This window comes from Bombus huntii, chromosome 6 (genome assembly GCF_024542735.1).
Source record: "Bombus huntii isolate Logan2020A chromosome 6, iyBomHunt1.1, whole genome shotgun sequence".
Lineage (NCBI taxonomy): Eukaryota > Metazoa > Arthropoda > Insecta > Hymenoptera > Apidae > Bombus > Bombus huntii.
Window position 1 is genome coordinate 9,632,282 of NC_066243.1, and position 23,962 is coordinate 9,656,243.

At 42.0% G+C, this 23,962-nt stretch overlaps 4 protein-coding genes across 6 annotated transcripts in view; 2 read left to right on the forward strand and 2 right to left on the reverse strand.

Moving 5' to 3' along the window:
* The window catches only part of LOC126866326 (extracellular sulfatase SULF-1 homolog), a 78,218-nt gene extending 74,768 nt beyond the window's left edge, over positions 1–3,450 (forward strand). For all 3 annotated transcript variants that reach the window (XM_050619780.1, XM_050619781.1, XM_050619778.1), the window contains exons 13-17: positions 19–982; positions 1,059–1,469; positions 1,554–1,745; positions 1,822–1,909; positions 1,982–3,450. In XM_050619780.1, coding sequence (XP_050475737.1) covers positions 19–982; positions 1,059–1,469; positions 1,554–1,745; positions 1,822–1,909; positions 1,982–2,075 — 1,749 coding nt within the window. In that variant the 3' untranslated portion in view covers positions 2,076–3,450. The remainder of the gene's footprint in view (positions 1–18; positions 983–1,058; positions 1,470–1,553; positions 1,746–1,821; positions 1,910–1,981) is intronic.
* On the reverse strand, positions 2,999–4,865 carry LOC126866345 (MRN complex-interacting protein). Its single transcript, XM_050619811.1, has 3 exons — positions 4,460–4,865; positions 4,315–4,383; positions 2,999–4,206 (listed from the first exon to the last, which is right to left on the reverse strand). The coding sequence occupies exons 1-3, from the start codon at positions 4,508–4,510 to the stop codon at positions 3,661–3,663; spliced, it is 666 nt and encodes a 221-aa protein (XP_050475768.1). The 5' UTR covers positions 4,511–4,865; the 3' UTR covers positions 2,999–3,660.
* A 152-nt stretch (positions 4,866–5,017) lies between these two features.
* LOC126866346 (ATP synthase subunit s, mitochondrial) lies at positions 5,018–6,303 on the reverse strand. Its single transcript, XM_050619812.1, has 6 exons — positions 6,194–6,303; positions 5,939–6,116; positions 5,785–5,870; positions 5,517–5,719; positions 5,278–5,440; positions 5,018–5,204 (listed from the first exon to the last, which is right to left on the reverse strand). Exons 2-6 carry the CDS (start codon positions 5,948–5,950, stop codon positions 5,099–5,101), a joined length of 570 nt encoding a protein of 189 aa, XP_050475769.1. The 5' UTR covers positions 5,951–6,116; positions 6,194–6,303; the 3' UTR covers positions 5,018–5,098.
* Positions 6,304–6,455: 152 nt separating this feature from the next.
* The window catches only part of LOC126866331 (lysine-specific histone demethylase 1A), a 100,328-nt gene continuing 82,821 nt past the window's right edge, over positions 6,456–23,962 (forward strand). Inside the window, exons 1-10 of the mRNA XM_050619791.1 lie at positions 6,456–6,616; positions 7,136–7,364; positions 7,437–7,588; positions 7,651–7,812; positions 7,885–8,001; positions 8,083–8,259; positions 8,350–8,610; positions 8,674–8,811; positions 8,894–8,967; positions 9,052–9,200. Coding sequence (XP_050475748.1) covers positions 6,593–6,616; positions 7,136–7,364; positions 7,437–7,588; positions 7,651–7,812; positions 7,885–8,001; positions 8,083–8,259; positions 8,350–8,610; positions 8,674–8,811; positions 8,894–8,967; positions 9,052–9,200 — 1,483 coding nt within the window. The 5' untranslated portion in view covers positions 6,456–6,592. The remainder of the gene's footprint in view (positions 6,617–7,135; positions 7,365–7,436; positions 7,589–7,650; positions 7,813–7,884; positions 8,002–8,082; positions 8,260–8,349; positions 8,611–8,673; positions 8,812–8,893; positions 8,968–9,051; positions 9,201–23,962) is intronic.

Here is a 23,962-nt window from a genome sequence, read left to right on the forward strand (position 1 = left end):
ACGTGGTATTCATTCCAGGATATTCGTCGTCACTTGATGACCAAGCGACCTCAAGTTATGCGAGACCCAGAGGATGGGTCAAAGAACACAGACGAAGCACACAAATCGCACCATCACCCTTCGAAGAACCACGTGAATCGCCATCACAAGAAACACGATCACACTACTACGCTTAATCCTACTGCATCAACCACTCGTCCCATCGTGAAGCATAACCAAGTGGCGGAGGACAGAACTGCATTTACAGATACTACGGAGAAGTCTAGATTTAACGTTACAGTCACAGAAAGTACCGATATCGATACGACCACCACGACTGAACCAACGTCCACCACGTTATCAACGACTTCCAAACAAAAAAAGGCGCCTCGTCGTCAAAAGATGAAGGAAGTGGTCGGTAATAAGACGGAAGTGGAGGATGATAAACCACAAAGGCGCAGGAAGTTTCACCATCATCGAAAGAATAATACTCTATTCACAAACAGCGTGCATGATGAGACTCCAATAGTGAATGTTAGTGAAACAATGGAGACGACTGTAACTACGCAAAGCACGATACCGAATCAGAGGCATCAGAAGTATCATCAAACCAAGTATGCAACCGTTCCTACCACGACGATGAAAGAAACCACGATTCGAAAAGAGACTTCTAGCAGTATAGGAACCACGAATGACTTTACCAAAGAAACTACGATAGGAACAAACGCCCAAACGGTGCTATCAACAGGATCAGAGACAGGGTCTACTCTCGGTGAATCGACAGAGCCACAAAGAACGACTCCGGTGTTTCCCAGGACAAGTACCGAAGCTCGTTCGAGAACGTTCTCGTCTACGACTGTGACTACGACGCCCATGACCACACCAGTTACGGCGTCTTCGACTAGAAGGTTTCCAAAGGTGCAGAAGAATAGAACGACCAATCTTGGACCCTCTAGAATCGATGTTACTATTTTGGAATCTCCTGATAGAAGGAACAGGCAAGGTTAGTAATTGTGCATACAGTGACTCACGAAAGTATTTGAACACAGATTTGATTGAACTTATTCTTTTTATACTAGATATAATAGATATAGCAAATAGTAATCGTCGACTACCACCGATGTTGAACAGTCCTTTAGAAGCTCGTCATAAGTGCTACTGCGAGCCTGATTCTTACTCGAAAAAAGATGAGAAAGAAATTGCTCGAGAGGAAAGAAGAAGATTGAAGGAAGAACGTTTGAAAAAGAAGGAAAGGAAATTGAGAAAAAAGGCCAAACTTGAGAAGGAATGTTTAACGGAAAAGATGAACTGCTTCGAACACGATAACGACCATTGGCGCACAGCTCCGTTATGGAGCGCGGGACCATTCTGTTTTTGTATGAATGCTAATAATAATACGTATTCGTGCATTCGTACCATTAACGCGACACACAACTTCCTTTATTGCGAGTTTACTACTGGCTTGGTCACTTATTATAACCTGAGGATCGGTGAGTACAGCATTTGTACGTGTAAACTCAGTTTTCTAAGGAAAATTGGTTTCAATTATTAGCTCTTGTTTCTTTTTCGTTTAGATCCATTCGAACAGTGGAACAGGCTTTCATCTTTAACATCTTCAGAACGTTCCTATCTTCACGATCAATTGGAACATTTGAAGGGCTGCAAAGGAACAAGGGATTGTACGGTTGGAAGCGCGAGGGAAGCGTTGCCACAACTGCAGCAACATCAGAGATTCATTTCAAAGAGAAAATACGCAAATTCCTTTGGTATGTTTGATTGATAATATATAAAATAGAAATTTTAGAAATTTATCTATTAATTTGTTGCTATTTCTTTTTATAGAAGATATGTTCATACCATCAACGTTACAAATTATTCGAGAAAGCGAACTCAGTAGCCCGCCGAATAAGAGACGAAAAAAGTTGCAAACGTAAATGTTTTTTTTATCGAAAACTTGACTTTATATTATGTATGATATACTGAATTATTACTTTTTATTAAGGAGCGTTTGGAACAGACGAAGCAGAAGCTGGCAAAGTAGTTGGAGGCATCATCAAGACGCGGTGAATTATCGTCGACACAGACATCAGTACTGATAATCATGGTTCGTTTATTTCTCTTTGGACAAGTCGTCGAAGGATGCGTGACAGCATTGCCTTAGATGTATATTAATTTCGCGATGCATTTAATAACGTAATTTATTTAGTGATATTTAATTGAGAAAGGATACGTGATATTTAATTGAGAATGTTCAGATTCTATTAATTAGACTCGCGTTGCTCGATACGAGTGCACCGTGTATATTTTTAACATTATACTTCTTATGGCAAAATTATTGCGACTGATCGGACGCGTATCGCGTGTACTATAATCACGCGTATTTAACAATCGAAAACGATCTAAACAATCCTTTTTTTACTTAATAGCCGATATTTTTTATAATAATTTATTTACTACTACGTCCCTTTAAGTCTCTTTATACAAGAAGCGAATTATCTCGAATAAAACTATATTTGCCTAACGAGATTTAGAGAAATTTAAAAAAATCTTCGATTATCCAGAACTAGCAACACGATACTTCTTTACGAGGTGAATAACCGATATCAGTAGCTTTATAGACAATAGAGTGTCTAAGAGGAGAGAAGGATATGAGGGTTCGTCTATCGCGTTAAAGAGCTACTTCAAACTCGAATTCTACGTGACTACGAACTGAAACGCACAACGAAAGAACAAAACACAATATAAAAATCGTCCTGCCAAAAGCCTTTTACCTTTCCTTACGAAAATTTCTATACACCAGTACGTTCATGAAACGTTTATTCTATCAAAACTGCCATTCGTTTAATTCTTTCCTATTGCCTTCAAGCAATCATGTTGCAGAATAAATTGTCACTTTTGTGTCTAACAACCGTTCTACCCAATCATTACTAGGATGTTTGAGTAGAGACAGGAAAAAGGAAGGTAATTTAAGCCACAATGCTAAGACTGTACGAGTTTCAATGAAATCAATTAAAAAAGCAACTTTTAACATCATTTATTCTGCGTAATTTCCTGTCTTTCTAGAAACAGTATGAAAACTTTTGTGATTGCTACATCTAACAATCTCTGTTATAAAAAAAAGGAAAAAAAAATTGAATGCTAATGGATGCATATGCTGCTATAGGTATACAAGCAAAAAGTAAACTGTGCTTACTTAAAACGTTTGCTTGAACAATTATAAGAGTCTTAGACAATATTTGTCCTTTTACAATTTCTATTGTTGTAGTTGAAATATTACATATCTATACGTCACTATACAATAGCTAGATGCTTGTTTCCATTAGCATTTTATTTTTTTACAAGTATATGTCTGTGTTATGTACTAGATTCTCAGTTAGTGCCCTGAGAATATCTTCAAGATTTTGAAGTTAAAGCAATGTATTTAAATCATGTGAAATAAATAAATAAATACTGTCCGAATTGCGATTGATACTCCGTTCACTTAAGTAAAAAAATGAACAAATTTTTCGATAATAAAGAAAGAAAAAAAGATAAAAAGAAATTGAAAAAATATAAACATATTTATTTGTATCTTCTAATATCTTTTACATAAATTAACAGGAACTTCAATAGAAAAATAATATGCATGAAGAAAACATTTCTGACTTCAAACATAATTCTTAATTAATAGATATGCAGAACTTAAAAATCAATAGTAAGATCGAAATCTTCATTGTCATCAAAAATGTTTTTTGCACTTTCAATTTCAGTGGTATTTTTGCTATACAAATTAGTACTTCCGCTATTATCATTGCTACATGGTGCATTATCTATTTCTTCTGGTATAAAATTATCATATTCTTCTTCATTATCATAGATAAAATCTTGTTTAGAATCATTTTCATAAGAAAGATCACTACCTATATCTGTGTGCTCATTTTGTGAGCACTCGTACATCATATTATTATGAAGATGTTCTATATCATCAGATTTCTTATAATTACTACTCTGACTACCTGCAGCTTCAAAAGTATTAGATCTAGTCTCTTCTGGTGTATCTAGATATTTTGCCCACTTGCTTTCAACTTTTATATTTGGCTTTGGTTCCTCATAATGATAATTCATATAGTTATCATTCGTACTGTTACATCCACTAAAGGATATGTTCTCCTGAATCTCATGTGTTTTCATAAGATTTAATTTTTGAACCATAACACGACAATCTCTACCTGAGCCTTTAAAATAAGCCTAAAAATTGCAATTATCTGCTATCTTGCACGTATGACATTTATTTTGTGATATATTATGATGAACATCGAAATTAAAATTTTTCTGTTATAAATGAAATTAACTAACCTGTTTGAATGTCTGTTTAAAATTACATATTTTGCATTGCCATTTCTTTGCTTTCTTGACTATGTGAACCTATAATTCATAAATTATTATAAATCGAACGTTATAATACCAATTGACAATAAATTACTGCGCATTTGACAGTTACTTGATATGTTTTACACGAGTAACAGCGTAAAATGTTCATTTCCTGTGACATGATGATAATTTATAGAAATACGATTGCAAAGAACGCTTTCTACGGTTAAATCTATTATGTTTCAAAGAATAACACTTTTCAAATTATTTCAAACTTCGAATGTCTTTGATGCTTGAAAATGCAGCATGACCATTATGGCGGTATCACATTTTGGCGGGAAATTAAGCCGTGCCTGTAAGTTGTTCAATTTTCGGTACTTCCGATAGAGTGAATACTTCCGGTAGATTTGATTCGATTTATGCGTTCTAAATTTTACAATTTTCATTTGAATATTTCGTTATAAACGCGCAAAAAGAAGTGAAAAGCAGCAATACCACTTCGGTTACATCTTAACGTAATAATTTTCTTAAAATATTTCTTGTTATTCAAAGCATAGCAATAATTATAGCTTATATAGCTTATAAAGATAGTTACTCCTAATAGCGAATTCTTATGATGAATTGCAATAGATTATGTTTCATCTCTGTTTAAAGGAACCAGTATGCATTTATATTCATATTTCACTCATTATGTTATACTATTATATTTGCACACAATTCTTAACACATTTATCAAAAATAATTTAACTAATAATCAAACATAAGTCATTTATTCAAAGTCTATTTTGCAATTGGGCAAAGCTTTGATAAGTTCTTTCTGAACAGTATTATCCGTGATACTTGATAATCCTTTAATTTTCAATTGTTTTAGATTTCTGAAATACCAAAATATAAGCAACATTACATTTTGTTAGATATATCTTATTCATTTTTATATATATTACATACTTCAATACTTTTAATTCACGTAGTCCATCATCATCAATGCTTTTACATTTTATAATTTCTAAATTAGTTAAAGAATCTTGAATAAGCGATAGATAGGGTATAGCTCTATTATCAACGTATCTGCAGCTTTCCAATTTTATATTTTTTATGTGTTTGCATCCTCCTAATGTGGTAACCCAATGAATAATTGTCATCATATAGAAACTATTTCATGTCATTAAATTAACTACAATACTAACCAAGATATGGAAATCCTACATCACATATTCCAGCATCATTTGCTTCAATAGATTCAATGTAATAGTTTCCACTAGATGGTAATGCATTATAATCAGTTAATGGTTCAGAAAAATCTTTCCATCTGACAGATGCCCCATTTTTTAAAAGCCATTCTGCACAAGCACGATCCGGACCAATTTCCTTTATACGATCAGCATCAACTCTTTAAAAAAATGTTTCTTATATATTTTGTTCAATGAATCAAACAATAATGCTTTATTGTAATACCTATTAAATACAACAGTAAGCCAGTAAAAGAAAGGCCTACTTTGATTTCTTGTATTTTGAATTAAAGATGTTAATTTGCTTAATATCTGAAATAAAAAGTATATGACAATAATCCTATTAATGGCAAAATGAAGTAAATTTTTTATAGTCTTACATAGACTGTCATTGTTCTTCTATTGTTTTAACAGTAATATCATTAGATAATTATAATATTACTCAAATCTTAAGGTACCGAAAGCACAAGTTACTTAACCACAATGTAAGAACCAAATTGCGCATAGAAGATCGTGTATATACTCATAATCCTATAATAGACCAAAGAACTATGGCATCTAATCAGATAATATTTTGAAAGTTAGTGCGCATTACTATTTACAATACAAGTTAAGAATTTATGTAAAGTGCAAACATTTAAGTAATAAAATCAGGATATTCCGATAGAGGGCGAAAACAAATTTCCCAGTGGGTAATACAAAATTTTATTCGAAATACCACAGTAGTTTCTCGAGCACAAAGAAACAGTATCACTATGGGGAATATTGAATCATAAACAAATGAAAAGAATTCCAAATCATATATATGATTCCCAGCTATTAAAAGAATTTGTACCAATCACTATACAGTATACATTGTTTAATACAGATGTCAGCGACAAATTGCATTTCAGTGGGTTATACTATTCTACGTTACTCGTAGTCTCTGGATCTTATAATTGTATGTGCCGCCGGTTTGAAGAGTCAAAACAAACCTGTGTGATTACGTACGACAGTGATTACGTTTGGCAGAAAAGCTACTAAATAGCAACGATATGAGTCGAAGGAAAAGAGCGAAGGTTTGTATTGTTAATCTTCTATCCCACATTTAATATTATCCATTACTAAATATATTCTTATAAGGGTTATTATATGATGTGTTATTTAGTACACTGATTGTTACAAAGTTTGACTATAATATGAATCAAGTGTTGGTTTTCCCATATTCCTTCATGAAATAGTAGTAGACGATAGAAATTCTTGTGTGGAAGATAATTCGCACGCGTGTACCTTGAATAATACTATGCTGTAAATAACCAGACTAGGTTATGTTTTGGTTAGACTCATTATTTGTTACTTATCTTACTTTGTCAATAATCGTAAATTTATCTTTCTCTAATTAAAAGCGAGTATATTGTGTGTAAATTAAAATAAATGTTTTTTATGCAACTTTTAATTCATCAACGTCTGTAGAAACTTTTAACCTATATGTTAAAGTAGATCTCTGTATTCTTAATAAAGTTTTGGTTATGAATTGATTTACCATTGAATATTGCTTCTTTTATTTGTGATTTTATCAGATTCATATTTATATATAGGTGGAGTACAGAGAAATGGAAGAGAAGTATAACCAAATGGAAGATGAAAATGCTTCAGATACATCGGAAAAATCTAAACCTGGTCTTGTTACTCCAGAAAAAAAAGCTGTGCCTGAAGTAAAAAAAGATACTGATACAAGTATATCACAATCTGTATCTACCTCTTCTGCTCCAAAAATTGAAGTAAAAGATGAAGATGATCAAGATAGCGATCATGAAGATCCTCATGGTAAATCTATCTGTTAATGAAATATATTTTTTCTGTAATTGATTAAATTTTAATTTCTATATTTAATTGTAGTAAAGGAATTACTTAATGGTTTGGAGGGGGCAGCATTTCAAAGTCGTCTTCCGTTTGATAAACTAACTTCCACAGAAGCTGCTTGTTTCCCAGATGTTTCTGGTGGACCACCGCAGACCCAAAAAGTTTTCCTTCACATTAGAAATAGACTCGTAAGAAACTTAAGTTAAAAAGAAAATTGCGGAAGTTTCATGTATAAATGTTTTTATTTCAGTTGCAACTATGGCTTGAGAATCCAAAGCAACAATTGATAGTTGAAAATGCTCTGCCAGCGATAGAACCACCTTATAATAGCGACACTGTATTGGCGCGTCGAATTCACGCATTTTTAGAAAGACATGGTTTTATTAACTTTGGAGTATTTAAACGGCTTAAGGTGATATATGTTTTTATAATACATTTTCTACTTGAATACTATTTATAACAAATTATTGTCTTCTTATTTTAGCCATTACCTACGAAGAAATTAGGTAAAGTAATCGTAATTGGAGCAGGTATTGCTGGTTTAGCTGCTGCTCAACAAATGCAACAATTTGGCTTAGAAGTAATTGTACTCGAAGCACGGGTAATTGTTATTTAAAATTTTATTTTGTACTTAAGAAATGTGTAAGACATATGTTTTTCACATAAGTTTCTGATTTTATAGGATCGTGTTGGTGGTCGAATTGCAACATTTCGTAAATCTTCATACATCGCCGATCTCGGTGCTATGGTAGTTACAGGGCTAGGTGGAAATCCAGTGACAACACTTAGTAAACAAATCAATATGGAACTTCACAAAATACGACAAAAGTGTCCTTTGTACGAAAGCGATGGTCAAACGGTTAATATAAATATAGTACATTTAAATGTTGTAATAATTAAATGTTTAAAACAATCATTTATGAAGTTTTAATATTTTTTCCGCGGATAGGTTCCGAAAGATAAAGACGAAATGGTAGAGAGAGAGTTTAACCGGTTACTGGAAGCTACGTCGTATCTTTCACACCAATTAGATTTTAATTACGTGGGTAGTGCTGGATCAGGGCAAAGTGGTAATACACGACCGGTTTCCTTGGGTCAGGCATTGGAGTGGGTGATACGTCTGCAAGAGCAAGGTGTCAAACAGCGTCAAGTTGCTCATTTGCGTTCTGTATTGTCGCTTCAAGGTCGACTTATCACCAATCAACATAGGGTAAGTATTCGAATTATTTATGCTTTGAATTTTTAGGAAATACTAAGAGTTCTTGTATTATAGATGATAGCGATCATGGATCGTTTGGTCGAATTGAATAAACAGTATAAAGAAATGACTGAGAGTAAATTACAAACACGTGATATAACACAAGAATTTGTATTACGTTCTAAATTGCGTGATCTTCATAACGCATGCAAGGTATGGTCTTTTTTATTTGGTTTTTAATATCTTTATTTATACAGTCCTGCACAGGAATTATATACTTGATTTGCTATATCAGGAGTGGGATCAACTTTCTGAACAACAGAAAGAAATCGAAGCGAAGTTACAAGAATTAGAAGCCTCTCCCCCTAGGTAAGTTTCCTTCGTTATTTGTTACACAATATTTTGCAAATTAAATACTTCTTGGTATGCGAAATTTTTGTTTCCTGTTCACAGTGACGTATACCTTTCTTCGAAGGACCGTCAGATATTGGATTGGCACTTTGCGAATTTAGAGTTCGCCAACGCAACGTCGCTATCGAATCTGAGCCTGAAACACTGGGACCAAGACGACGACTTCGAATTCACCGGCAGTCATCTAACAGGTAAGTCTTTTAACAATGTTACATAAACTAGCGTTTTGCTTTATTAAATTATCTGTTGCTGACTTTCACTGGGCGAGCGATTAGAGTTTACTTAAATCGCCAGCTAAATTGAGCGTAATTATTATAGTTGTACATTGCGATACGTTAAACACGCGAAAACATTCTAATTTCATGGAGCGTGCGTGATTCGTCGGGTAACCCCGCACGGCGTAACGCGTATACGGCATTATATCGACGTTCTCGAGAAATTGCTTAACCAGCCAGTAGATGGTATAGATAACGGGTGAATTATTCGCGGGCTGCATCTCCTTTACAGGCATCGGATAGTCTCTCGTACTTGGTGTCCGTACAGTTGACTTTATCAACCTTATTGAAAGTCGATAGCATGAGATTCCGTGTAGATAGTACGCTATATCCCTTAACCGATCGGTTACCAGAGTTCTCATTATGTGAAATTATACTATGATCATAGCGTGTTCGCTGTGCTAGAGCCTACTAATGCGTTAACAAAAACGAAAACAGCGAGAAATATGACTATAGATAATCAAGCGGTTTCGTATTTTACACTGTTCGAGTGTTCTCTCTGTTCCTAACTCTGAAGTCTAAGTTAACGGTCTACCTTACTATTTCCTTAATCATTATCTCAAGTATTTACATTAAACAACTGAGCCTCTCCGGAAATAATTGGCATTCCAGTGCGGTTCAAATGATTGTACCGAGGCATTGCAATAAAAACTGTTAAAAGCTTCTGGGCGTAACTTCGTGACGTGCCTTTGCGTTACCATTCTCTGTTGCACTCATATCGCGTATCGGACTCATGACAATCGAAAAGACAGCCTCGACGCGAACGTGATCTTAGAGCCTTTCGAGAACCTTAATGACGTTACTTGTAATTCCTACTACACGATTCACACCCGGAAGCTTCTATCGTTTCAACTGGGAGAATCAGCGGCGTGAATGGTCAGTCGTGGATCTCGCACGAAATATCGTCCCTAGTAAACGAACGGTAAACGCAGCTTTAATAGATACCCGAGGTGGACGTTGGTGGATGTTGCGTATCAGTGGACCGTAACCCAGCGTAGTAACGTGGTCGCGCGTGTCGCTACCGCGAAGCACACTCGACTGACAGTGAGCGAACGAACCGGTCGAGTCAGGCTCGAATTCCAATATTGCTCCGCTGTCGTTCGAGCGACCACGCAGTCGAGTGCATCGTGCGAGAGAGCGAACTCGAGCGAGCGAAGTGAATGCGCTCCTTGAACACAGGCTGAAACAAGAGACGCGCGAGGAGGATGCTGTGCGCCCCCGTTCTTACGGGGCCACGGTACGCGGCTATGGTGGTCAATTCGAAATTAAAGCGATGCCCACAGTCCATGACTGACGTGCATCGGTTATCATGACGGCCCCTCAGGTTCTTCCCGGCGATTAATGAGATGTAAACAATTTAACGCTAAATTAAGCACCACAATAGGTTCTCTGGTGAATCCTTGGTCGAAAGTTGGGGCCGAACGGCGGATCCTCGATGTAATCGTTTCTCCACCGAGCCTCGAACTCCTCGCGGTCCTCCAACTTCGGTTTACGCACCATCGGTTCCTTCTTGGTTTCTTTCCAAACGAATCCCGGCTGTAGGGTTAATAGCCACTGACCGCGAAAAACGTTTAGGCCGAAATATTCTTTGAGATACTTTTTTCGCTTTGAATATCGCCGACCATAGTTCCTATTCCTCCGTTAACTTTTAGATCGATGTCACGTCTCATTAAACTCGACGAATTATGCAAATCTATTATTACACAGATCTACTGCTGTCCTGTGCTAGCGAGAAATACCAAGGTACCACTGATTCGCGATGATGCGTGGAGATTCTGTGTCTTTTTTATGAGAACACGACCAGAATGCATTCCTCCCGGTACAATATTTTCGTGTGAATGCGATTTTGTCGGGGAAACGATTTGGTAGTAAAATTCAGAAATGTACAGTGTACAGTCGTCATGGTGGTCATCAGCATCGCGACGATTCTCTGTTCCTCTGCGATCGGTCGTATAATAAAGAGTTATCGAGCTTTGTTTGCGAGCGTGGACTGGTCTCGTCGTTGGTATTTTCGATCGTTCGTTGTCAGTCTTTCGATTGGTAGGACGAAAACGTAGGCAGCTCGATATTATGCGTGTATATAGGTACATGTAGCGTGTACGAGATGGAAAGGTGGATACGGGCTCGTGAAGGAGCCAGGGATGGGCCATTTACGACGTATCGAAGTCTTCTATACCGTTCGTTGACTCCGATCGTCGCATTCCACGCCATCCGCGTGTCGCTACCAAAATTATATTGTCGTAAAGTCGACTTCACGCGCACCTCGCCGATCTTTTGCTTCTCGTAACGTTTGACAGTCTTATGGGAGAGTTACAGGAACACGGTTCCATTCGTTCATTCATGAAACGCCTCCATCGATATTCGTCGTTGCTTTTGTGAAAGAACTTTCTCCTTCTTCGCGTCCCTTTTCCACTTTTCTCCGTATGTGTTTGCCAGACTTAGAAGCAGCTACGTCAGCACGAAAATGCACGCCTCTGCGGTATTAATTGAGAAAGTTTAACAAGTCCTCATCGGGTGACTTTTAAAGCGCATTGACCGATCAAAGCCTTCTGTCGGAAGATAAATCGTCGATCGATAAATACCGAAGTGGAATACGTAGCGATTCTGCGGGTAAAAGTTCCGAACGCGTTTCTGCAGCTCGTCGTTTTAACGTCAACTTACCTAGGATATTTACGGGCGGGGGAAGAATCCGGAGTATCTAGGCTGGAGTTATTCCCTCGGTCTCAGAGATCGAAATCAGAGAGATGGAGTTAAGGATCGGCGTTCGTTACGACGACCTGCGACCAGGTCTTCGAGCGCGTTTCGTATTTCCCATAATAATGTTCCGGTCGGTTCTTTGGAGAAATTTACGAACCAAAGGAATACCAAGGGAATATAGGGGAGAATCGGAATGGCGCGCGGCTTAATGAGCTTTCGCTTTCGATCTCCGATCGATTTCGAAGTCGAAGATGTTACCGAGACCGTTGGAAATAAACGGGACGGGAACCGTGGCGATCCCGGGCTCATTTGCCGAAACAAGCTCCGTCGAAAAAAGTGTAAAATAGAATGGGTGTCGAAATGCGTCGTCCAGTGTTTTCGGTTAAGAGTTGGACCCAGAAGAGGGACCAGCCAACCAGCAGAGGAGAGACGCGCCGTGGTGTTTCCCCGACAGGACGAAAACGTAGGCAGCTTAACATTAGTTGAGCCGAGAGCTGGATAGCAGAGGGGGCCTCGAGTGGTAATTTACGAGGTATCGAAGACCTTGTACACTCCTACCCGCCAACGAGTCGGCCTCGCCCCGCGGAATCCAGTCTTGGCCTTAACGCACCGATACCTTTCCCATGACCACTTTCGGCCTATCTGTGCACACCCGGTCTGTACACACGTACGTCAGGTACGGCTGCCTCTCCGGGCTCTTGATGTTTGTGCCTTTACCATTTACAGTGCTCCTCGTGTCGACGACGCGGTAGGGTACCTTGTCGATATAGTCTATCTGGGTCTGTGCTCCGCTGGCTCTGCTCCGTGATCCGCGTGATTTCTCTTCTTAACGTCACCTATCGCCCGTGAAGTGTCAACGAGGCGATTTCTTAGCGCCGGCTTGTTCCTTTGCCCCCATGAACAAATGGTTGGCCGACACGCGTCCTGGATTAAGTCCTTCTATCCCGGCAACGTCGATACCTCTCCACGCTTTCTGTCTCTGTGTCTTTTTTATCCGCTGCCACGCTCTTCTTTCGAAACTTACTTTTTATTTTATCATTGGAGTAGATTCTTTGCTCGAGCCTGATGCTCGTTTTTTTGGTTTCGTTTCTATCCCTCGTATCCTGCTGACTGATTACCATATTCAAAGATCGATTCGATCGAACTAATCCCCGCGATTAGAGATCGTACGGTAGTCTCGTAGAATAATAACTCGACTCAACCGGAGCATTCCGTGTCAACATGAAATGTGTCGGCTTGCGGTCGAAGCGTAATTAGGTCGCCTGTAGGGTATGATATACCCGAACAAGAGATAGACCCCTGATCCCCAGAGGTTCCGAAGATTGACCGATATCGACCAGCGTGTCCAAGCTGCCCGAAATCGTTGATTAATAACGTCGCAGTGGAAAATGGCTCGACCTGTAATTGAATCGTTCCACGGACGCTTTGGTAACGAGAAAGTCGTGTACCCTCGACCTCGATGCCGCTACAATTACCTCTGATCCGCTTTATTTATCGGCGCGACTTTATTCGTCTCGAAAACGCCCGGCTCGAACGATCCACCTTCGAAGTTGGAAGGTGTTAAGTGACGTGCTGCGATTAAATATCTTGGTTTTCGCGGCACGTGTGTTAATCGACTTCCGAGTCGTGTCAACGGGACTGATTTACGCGTGGAAGCCGAGGAGGATTCATTCGCGGCGATAACAAAACTATGCGCGAGTACGCGCGCGCGAAATGACGCGTTTAAATTTTCTACACGCGCGGTCGAGAATGGATTTCCTTGACGCGAGGTGTTAAGTCACCGATAGATGTACTGGCAACGCACTCCGCGAGTAGCTTAGAGGTCATGAAGTTGTCGAGCCGACGAATTATTTCCCCGTGCACTTTGTGTAACCTGTACGTTGCCGATCTGTCGTCGGTTATGCTCGCTGGTACACGCTCGTAACTACGACTGTCCCGTGGATTTAATGGAATCTCACATACGACAAACGTGTACCAGATACTACGGTATCGCAGTTCGTCGGTTGTTTCGTGCCAAATTTCGTTCTCAATTAGCCGAGGCCCGGCTCATCGATCATCCATCGCGCCTGATCACCGTGTAGGCGAGATTATCGCTGGCAGCTGTGGACGCGAACCCTTTCGTAAGACCTTGTTTCTTCGGGAATGTTGATGAATGCAACAACCAACTACAGGAAATCTTGTTACGTTCACCTAAAGAACCGAAAGAGTGTCAGCTGATCTTGAGAGGCTGTCAGTTAGAACACGTTCCGTTGCACTGAACAATTTCCGATGGAATGTGTTCCGTGTACTGTCGCGCGTTTCACGGACCGACCTACCGCTTCGACGAATCCAGCAGTCCCAATTTGGAGATACAGGGTGGTACCACAGAGTGAGAAACGAGACATGTTTTCGTTTTAACCCTACGGGGTGGATGTAGAATATTCTTTCCTCGTAAATGAACGACAGATACTCTTCGAAGCGACCTTTCCGGATCCTTTCATTCGTTTCCTCCGTTTTAATTAGACTCGTTTCGACGATCTTAATTAGAAGGTTGGGACAAAGAGACGGTGGCTGCCTTACTTACGCTTATTGATCAGCGAAACTCGCGTCTCGATGAGGGGCGTAACGGCGGGCTTAAGTTATTCGAATAATTCGAACGTCAGGCTTCCGTGGGAGGCGGTGCTCGCGACCAAAATTGGGAAGCGGGTAAGTTGAATTGGCAGTTGTACGATATCGTATACCCTCCGAGTCGGCTTCCAGGTTTCGTAGCTGTGCTACGTAACTAGCTGGTGTAAATTTCGTGCACAAAGTTCGCCTTAACCGCTGACGTAATCGGCGAACGATGAGCGTACTCGATGTCTCTGATTAACACGTTCTGCTTGGCGTTATCTTTATGCGACTTTCGAAATGGCAATTCTCGTGATACTAACGTACGAAGAACTAATTGTAAGTTATTAAAAATTTGTTCCTCAGTTTCCCTATCATATTTTACTGGAAAAACATTGCACTTATCTGTATGCATATTATGTACTGTAATATTACAAATGTCACATTTCGAAGAAAACACGAAAAATATAAAATTTTCATTTCCGAAGAATCTAAAGGGACTTCTTAGTGAAAGGTTTTGGCATGTATCACCGGTGGTACACGCGGCATGGAACATGTTAATAAGCTTACGCCTCACTCTTCACTACCGCGACGACGAAGACCATGACAACGACGTCGCTACATTTTTCAAATTAATGCCCGGTAATCTTGGCTGACAATCGTTTCAAAAGGGGATTACGTGACGGGGTGACCGAGAATGATTAAACGGGGCCTGGCTACGTGACGGAGAGAAGAATGACGGTGACCATGTTAATGTCTGGCCACACGCCATACAACGATTACGCGGCCTTTCAGCATCCTTCGCGGTGCATTTGCGCCGGCTAAAAACTAGTATCTGCTCGGCCGCGGAGAGTTTTCGCGGGGTATTTATCTTTTCACTTAACGGCCGCGATGATGTCTGTTTTCGCGCACGCCTTCGACTCAGTGCCTCGGTGTACCATTGATGCTTTCTATCTGTTTAAATACGTCTTCTTAAAAGTACGTATTTATCAATATTTTTTCCGTCGTCTACGATGATGTCGTTGGCGTCGAAACCGTATAGGGTACTCGATCATCTCACATGGATACACGTAGCTGTAATTTCGAAGACTCTTTTTCTGAACGTATAATTATAGCAAAGGGTTTTCACAGAGTCGTTTAAAGCCAACGGAGAGCGTACGCGAAGGTCAAAGGAAATAATTTTCAGTTAAAATTTAGAGCAACCTCGAGGAAAAGAGAGACTGATTTACCAGATGGCACGGATTGCTGTCGTCCCAGAGGTAGCACCTGGTGACCAGCCGCTTTCAATCTGCCACCCTATGCTGCTCGTAAAACTTAGCTGGCCGCTCTAACGACGGTCATTAAAGCGGCGATAGAAAAGTTTGGGACGTGCATCGTTGGCGATAATTAACGATCGACCGAGTGTATCCTCGTGAACGTGAAACATTATCCGCTGAAAAACCGATGTTTATCTCGATGATGAATTCGAAGTACCAAAGGCCTTGAAAGGGCTATTAAACCGGAAGCCAACGGCAGAGGGCGCACTCTTAATATCGTTAATGGCGTCCAAATTTGCCGGGGGAATTGCTTTCTTAAACGATAAATTCGCTGGGAACAACATCGAAATTTATTACGAGGAAATTGCAACGTTCATTAATCTTTTCCTCCGGTGTATCCTTTCGGTAGTGGATTCGAGCGAGGAGAACGCAACAGTTTTCACCGTCTATCGGCACGCTGCTGCTCCGCGGGCTATTTGTATTTACTTGGAAATGCTAAGCAGAGAGAATTCGATCCACCTTGTGCGTTCATGTTTTATTTAACAGTTTCTCGAAAACAACCGCGAAACCTGGAAACATCTCTTCCACGTAGATTCCACGCACGTTGGGTTCTCTTGCGACGTCTCGTTCGCGGAGTACCGTTCGACGTATACCGATAAATATCCATGGTTAATGTCAACCGAGTTCCACGAGGCAGCTTGTTCCACGTGAAACTCTATCTGTTGATAGGTTAACCGGCGATCGTACGATTCCCAACAAAACGTTTTCGCGCGGTCGAAGCGCACCTATCGCGTTGTTTCCGGTCTCGTACGATGCCATTCTTATTAGGTGCGATCCTCGCGGATTCGCTCTCACGATCAAACACGCAAGCATCCACTTACGAACAATACTGCGAATTGTCTCCAGTTAAATAGACCAGGTTAAATAGGACGTACTCTATGCGCTTCACGTTCTGCTCGTCTAGACTTTCGTCGAGATAAGCAATCTCTAACGTCACTTATGTTTCAACCAACGTTTCTACTTCCGAGCTTCCGATAATCACGCCGATGATTAAGCACAAGATTAAACAAAAGTTAGGGAAATGCTTGGAGAGACCTTCTCCAAGAGACGTAAAGTTTCGTAACTTCCTGTCAGGTTCAGCTACGAAATTCTCTTCCGAGAAAGAGAAACTGATTGTAACTGCCGAATAAAAAAGAAAATTAGGCATTTGACGCTTTTGTAAACGCGTACTTGTTACCCGCGTGGCATATACGATCTGCTCAGGTTCTTTTATTTTCGTTTTGATGGCACAATTTACAGGTAGAAAATCGTGCGATTAATTGCGCCGTTAGTCGAGATTACGTTCACGATGCAGGTATCGTTTATTCGCTCGCACGACTCGTTTCTTACGAGCTGGAAACGACCTCCGGCTAGCAGTCTCTCTTGCGAAGGCGAAATCGCGAACCAGCCGAGCAGTTTTAGACCGTCGCGTCGTTGATAAACTGTCCTTGGGGAACGAGTCCTGATCGCTTTGTCACGTCGTCTAGGTTTACGGGAATGGAGATCGAGTAACTTCAACGCCTCCTTCTGCTGCTGTAGGCATCCTTTCTTTCTTCCTTCTTCTTCAATTTTCTTCCGTTCTCAGCCACCTTCTCCCGAAAGACTCTCGTCTAAAACTGTGTTCGGCGATCCTCCGAGAGATCGATTCTCGAAAGGTTTTTGAAAAGGATCAATCAACGCTTCCCGTATAGTGAGAAATATCGACACGTCTTCGAGAAAAATAATCCTCGAAAGTACATCTGCAGTTTGCAATACAATTTTCCAAGGATTTTTGTCTGAATTCAAAGATCACCCTCTCAAAGTTTTTAAAAGTGGAATTTACATATCCGGTCTAACCATTCTAGAGACAAGTTTCTTTTAAACTACTCCATAAACACGCCACCACTGTTTCTCTGCCGCTCTTAATCTGCGCAAGATAGACAAACGAGACTTTAACGAGTGCCTCGTGGAAGCTATCCAACGAGTTTTCTCGTATAGCATTAGCGCGTTAAATCGTTTAAAACAGTTTAAATCATCGTGATTCCTTTGTTACACGGACGAAGTGTTTTATCCACGAAGCATCGAAGCGAAAGGGAAATTCTTGGCCCTTCTTGAGATCGTTCTTACGACGTCGTTCAACGATTCCGCGTGTCGTGCCCGTTTAATACGGAGTCACGTCGACGTCTGGCTCGTACGATCGGATTCTTATTACCTGCGATCCCGTCGCGTCGTTCTCACGATGAAAATGTGTGCGCACAGCAAATAGTCTGGCCAGTCTGTCGATAATAAACTATCGTAGGGGCGGCACGAGGAGTACCGTGATCGCTTTGTCGCGTCGCGTAGGTTTACGGGAACGGGGATCGAGTAACTTCAACACCTCTCTATCTTTTTTTTGCCCCTTCTTGTTCTTCAATTTTCTTCCCTTGTTCTTCCACGAGCGTATGCACCCTGCGTCTTTCTCTGACTGCTTCTTGCGGTACGGACCACCGATCCGTTCGGTCCAGGTCTCAGCGAAGAGGACACACGACGATGACGATGACGTTGAACAGAGAAGAAAGCAGGCATAGGGGAGAGTGGAAGGGTAAGAGAAAGAAGGAGAGACGAGCCAGGCCAGATCGGCTGAGATGTAACTGGAGAGCACATTACCTGGTATTAAGTCACCGAGATAACTACCTGTGTGGGAGGTTCCGCGCACCAGACCTCGTGTAAAATACGACGACGCGACCGCGTTGCTTGCTCTTCGTTTTACGAAATATTTCGATTTTTTTCGTCGGTGTCAACGAGCCCCTCCAGGAAGCCCGTACACCCGGTGAGCGTAAAATGGTAGAACGCCGCGAGGAAATATACCATCAGTGTCCTTTCCCGATTTATATGAAACATCGTTGATGTACCGATCAGCGTTCAGAGCCGTGTAACGCGTATTTCTCCAGGTTACCTTTTTTTCGTCGATTTTCTCTTCTTTTATTTAGCTTTACGGTAAATTTCCTGTCTTTATCCGCGTGGGTCGTCCTGGTTGGTAATGTTCTCGACTCGCCGCGTCAAAATGCACGCATCGTGCACACATGATCGTTCGACGGAACGCATGACGAGGCGTGAAAACGCGATTCTTGATGTCTAGTTAGCGTTTATATGTAATATCCTTTCCTGTTTCCTCGATTCGAAGAAATTGGTAAGTAGCAAGGCAACTCTTGGTAGACTTGGTATCTTCGTAGTCGTTTGTCGATCGATTCTTCGGTTTGGTAAATTGGATATACGTACATGCTTTCTTATACGCGAGGTTCCTTGTTTCTTCTTGCCGAAGAAGGCTCGCGAATTACAGGAAACGAGCGCGACATGTACGCACGGGTGGTGTACTGGAATTTGCACGTTTATTGTCGCATTAATAATTCATGGTGTTGCGCAATTTTTAATCAGCTGCCGTCTGCCATTGATTGATGCTGCCCTTGCGCCCCCATGGGGCTCGAATTTACATACAGAACGAAAAGGAAAAGTATTGACACGTGATACGTTCCTACCAAACAACCAGCAAAGTCCAATCGCACGTCATAATGGCGCCGTTCTCTTTCTCCCTCTTACGCGCTTTCATTCTTCCCCGAGCCGATCTCTTCTCTACTTCTCGCTTCTCGTCTTTTCCCTTCCTCGCACTGCCTTTCTCCCTTTCATTCTTCCCGATGTATCTTCTCTTCCCTTCGGCCCTTACATCCTCTTGCTCCCACCGACGCGAAAGGGTCCCACAAAGAAGCTAACAAATCGGCCGCGGTGCAGGTGAGGCTTTTTATTTAAAAATTTTTATTGCACCCCGCGCAGCAAAGCATACGTCGTCGTCGTTCGGGGCTCCGCTCGAAAAACCTGTTTGCTCTGCCGCCACCATCACCACCACCATCGCTTCCTTTCACGAGATATTGCTTTACAATACTATATTATATTGCACGGTACGTCGAATTTTGCCTGTTTGGATTTAACGAGAGACTCGCCGGAGGATCGCGCGGGCTCTCGCGGACCTTGTGTTGCGTTCTTTCTCTCCTCTCTCGATGCAACCGCATCGCTGCATATGCGAGTCTTTCGCGCCACGATGTGTTTCAGCGAACACCACCATCATGGTCCGTCGTTACTCATCGTAGCGTACAACGATATCCGCCGTCTACTTCTTTTTCTCCCTCTGTGCCGCGCCGAAATTCGCGTATCCTCGCGTTAAACTCTGATTACATTCGGGATAATATTGAACGATCGTATATATCGCATAATGGGACACACCGATCCGCCTCAAGCCCACCAGCCTCTCCTTTTACGACGTTGCGCGATCTTTCATTCCATGGCTTCTTTACGACCTCCTCGTTTCGGAGCATCGTAGTTTTTTGAATAATTGGAACGTCATCTATTTCAAAGATTACGCTCACCCTTCTGAGTACGAGTATATCGGTTTGAACAGTTGGAGGATCGTTTTCCTGTCATTTTGATTTTTATACCCTCTTATTGATTATATACGTTCTTTATTTTCTGACGATTGCCTTAAAATCAATCTTTATCACGGAACCGTATAAATAACATGCCAATTTATACGAAGTCTGTAGGATTATGCCGTATCTGCTCGCTCGATCGGAACAACGAAACTCCAAATATTTGGAATAGGTAATTTGTGTACAGGTATGCAGCGATCTGTAGATGCGGATGTAGGGAATCTTTTTTCGAAATTAAACTCCAAGTATTCTAGCATCCGGTGAATCGATTAGCTCTGGATAATTTAACACGGTAGCCGTTAATCGTTCGGACGAGCTCGGCTGTCCCAATTTCGACTTAATCCTCGACGAACCGCAGATAGATAGCGGCAAATCCGTACAGCGAGTTTCTTTTCGACGACGCAAGTACAAAGTACGTGGTTCGTAGGTGTAGACGCGTCGCCATTAATCTTGCAAGATGCTTCTTTCGTACATTGTCCACCTCGGGGCCGCTTGGTCCACCGTGCAAAAACTTAGCGGAATTCTAGCAGGGGATTGGCAACTTTTTTCCAATATCCGTGGCTCCAAGCCCGAATGACCGTTAAAGCAAATGCTAGGTCCTTAAGTTGCTATGGTATAACGGAGGGAACGCATGTAGAGACAAACTTTATGGCTCTATAAATTGTTGTTTCGGTCCTCTATTGTATATCTTTATTGACCTTCGCGCGGCCGTACCAGTTAACCGGAATGCCATTAATAACGGAAATGGATATTCGATTAGCCGAATACGGAGATAAAAAGCGTTCGCCCGGGAGAGCAATTCCACGGTAAAAAGCTGCTGGAACTATTTAATAACGAAACCGTGAACCGAGCCACACCGCCGTCGCGGTGAAAATTTACCGTGACTAGACGCGCGCGACGAGAGCGTGCAACCGAGGGGACTACAGGGTGGCAAAAAGCCCCGGGATTCATTGAATACCACGTTGCTCCTTGACTAAACGAATTACTCGACCGTGCTACCGATGCATCCGCTCCCCTTTCACGATCTCGCGGAACCGATAAGAAATTCCTTCAAAAGGCAGGGAAAGCCGCGACCAGAAGGCCTATGTGTTCTCGGTTACCTGAGAAATTTCGGTTTCGGCCGTGTCGATCTTTTTTCCCTTCTGCTCTCAAGATCGGCTTGGTATCCAGAAAATTCCTCCGCCAAAAACTACGTAAACACGCGCAGTCTTGGACCTTTGTAGACCATTTTATCTTATAGGATCGAGATGTTTGAGATTTCCAATGCGATATCGTTGGAAACCGAAAATCACCTGCACTCTCGAAGGAGCAGTATTCGAGGATTTGGGTGTACGACCAAAACCGATTGGTTCTCGATCAGGAGAACCTGTATGGTACGGTACCGGTGATTTCGGGTACTTTGCCCGAATCGGCACCAGCAATCGAGAAAATCGCTACGTGTCCGATGGGTACGAATCGGGGGCGGACAGGTAGGCTTGTGTGCCATTCCGCGGATTATTTGTACGCAATCTGTAAGCGGTGCTGCGGGGGCCGGATTGAACGCGGAACAAGGGGAGGAGGAAGCATTGAAAGCGACAGACGGAGAAAGAGGATAGAAAAAATTTGCTGGCTCGCGTGTTGGTGCGTGCGCGGACTCGCGTAACACACGGCTCGCCTCGAGATGGGAAGAAGAGGAGGCGAAAAAGGATCAGAAGGGAAAGGAGGTAGTGTATATGGGGAAAGGTTGGAGGTAGGGTAAAACGCCGAGGGAGGAACCACCTCGGTGTATGTATCGTGGAACAGGAGAGAAGCAGCGTGCGCTGGCTGTACTCGCATCTCTTTTTCTCTCTTCGTCTTGCGTAGCTCGTCCGTTTTCCTCCTTCCTTTACTCTTCGCTCAAAGCTCCGGGCAGATTCTCAGAAGCTACCGGTGCTGGAGGAATCCGCGTGGAGCTGGATTATACTGCTAAAGGGTATATTTATCGGGCGAGAATGTATGCAGAAGCGCGGACATCGGCACAAAGGGGCCGCCCTTGCGGATTTAGCCTTGACGCAACTTTCAGAGTGGACTCACGGATTCGATGCTGGCCGCGGTTCTCCCGTCCAGCCAGACTGTCCCTCTCTTTCTCTCTCTCTCTCTCTCTCTCTCTCTTCCTCCGTCATCCCCGCGTAATGGATTGCCCAACTTTCCTCTTCTTACGGTTTACGTTTCTTCTTCCGAACCTGAAGGCCCCTCCCTTGCGTTGGTACTCACGTGCGTGCCCTCCGTCCACGACTATGAATCGTTTTTATTGATACGTTTTATTGAACCACTTCATCAGACCGGTGCGACTCTCTGCCTCCCTCTGTTCCTGTCTTCGCCTCTCTTTCGCGTTGATTCTACGTACATGTACGGCACATACACACGTTGTAAGAACGCGTCTCGCGAGTACGCTACACCGAATGGGTTCGAGTAAACATCGTACGTACGAGCTTGTACGTGGACCTGGCCATCGGACTTGGCGAAGAATCCCGATGGATAAAGCGATCGGAGTTCTAGAGGCTAGCGGGCCGTTTATACCGATACACCGCGATTATGAGCTCTGTTTATGGGCGGTGATTTTCTCGCCGTGGTTCCATCTATTATTTTCACACCGGTGCACGGAGATTTACACGGTTATGTAGTACCGAGCCTCCTCGATGAATCTCGTAAACCGTTCTTTTTTTCGTCCCTCGTAATTGCTTCCAATCGATTCGATTCGCACCGTGTATCCTTTAGAGAGATTCGAGATCGTGAAACGACGTACCACGTACGTCGAATCGCTAACCGCATACATTGTCGCGTTTGTTCAGAATCCTTGAAGGAAAACGTTTAGGTAGAGTAAATGAAATTTATAGGATTCGCGTGGACAGTTTGTCGCGGCCCGATTGTAACCTCGTTCCGATAGAACTTAACGTTTGCGTAAAACGTGATTGATGACGTATAAAATTCTTGTCTGGCTCCTGCGATTATCGGCCGTCCCTCTACGAGAACGTTTTTAGCGACTCGATCAATTACCACGAGTGCCTGGTGAATTTACGCGTTCATTTAGATTTCTGTAATATCCGCCCCGTAAAGTAGCCACGCAGATAGAGTCCTCGCGATCGTCCTCCGCCGCGTAACGCGGTAATGAGCTATCTTTATGGGCCGAGTTTTTATCGGGGCCGGCCTATTATTTGCGCGCGCGCGCTTGTTCGCGGGCCCTCAACGACGCGTTTTATCGCCGCGACGTGCGATTCGTTCGCTGGTGATTCGCATGCATCTTTCGCCGCCCGGGAACTGCCTCTATAACGCCGATTTTTAAGTTATCAACATTTTTTTCAACTTTCTTAATACCGACCAGAAATATTGTACTATTGGAACCTTAACTCCATTGATAATTACTGGACGCCTATATATTTTACATATTTATTAATTTATTTACGGACAAAAGCTCCTGGACACTACACTAATCTTTCGAAAGAAACGTACCGTACAAAATTTGTGTTGTACACTCTTTAACACATCAACATAGACGCGACAAACGCTTGACGTAGCTTCGAAGAAAAATTGATAAAACGGTCTGCCAAAAATCCAGCTTGAATTAGCCTGTTCCATTAATGGCCTACCAAATTTTACGGTTTCCCTTTTCGTGCGTGGCGGTCGATGTTTCATAGACCCCTCCCCC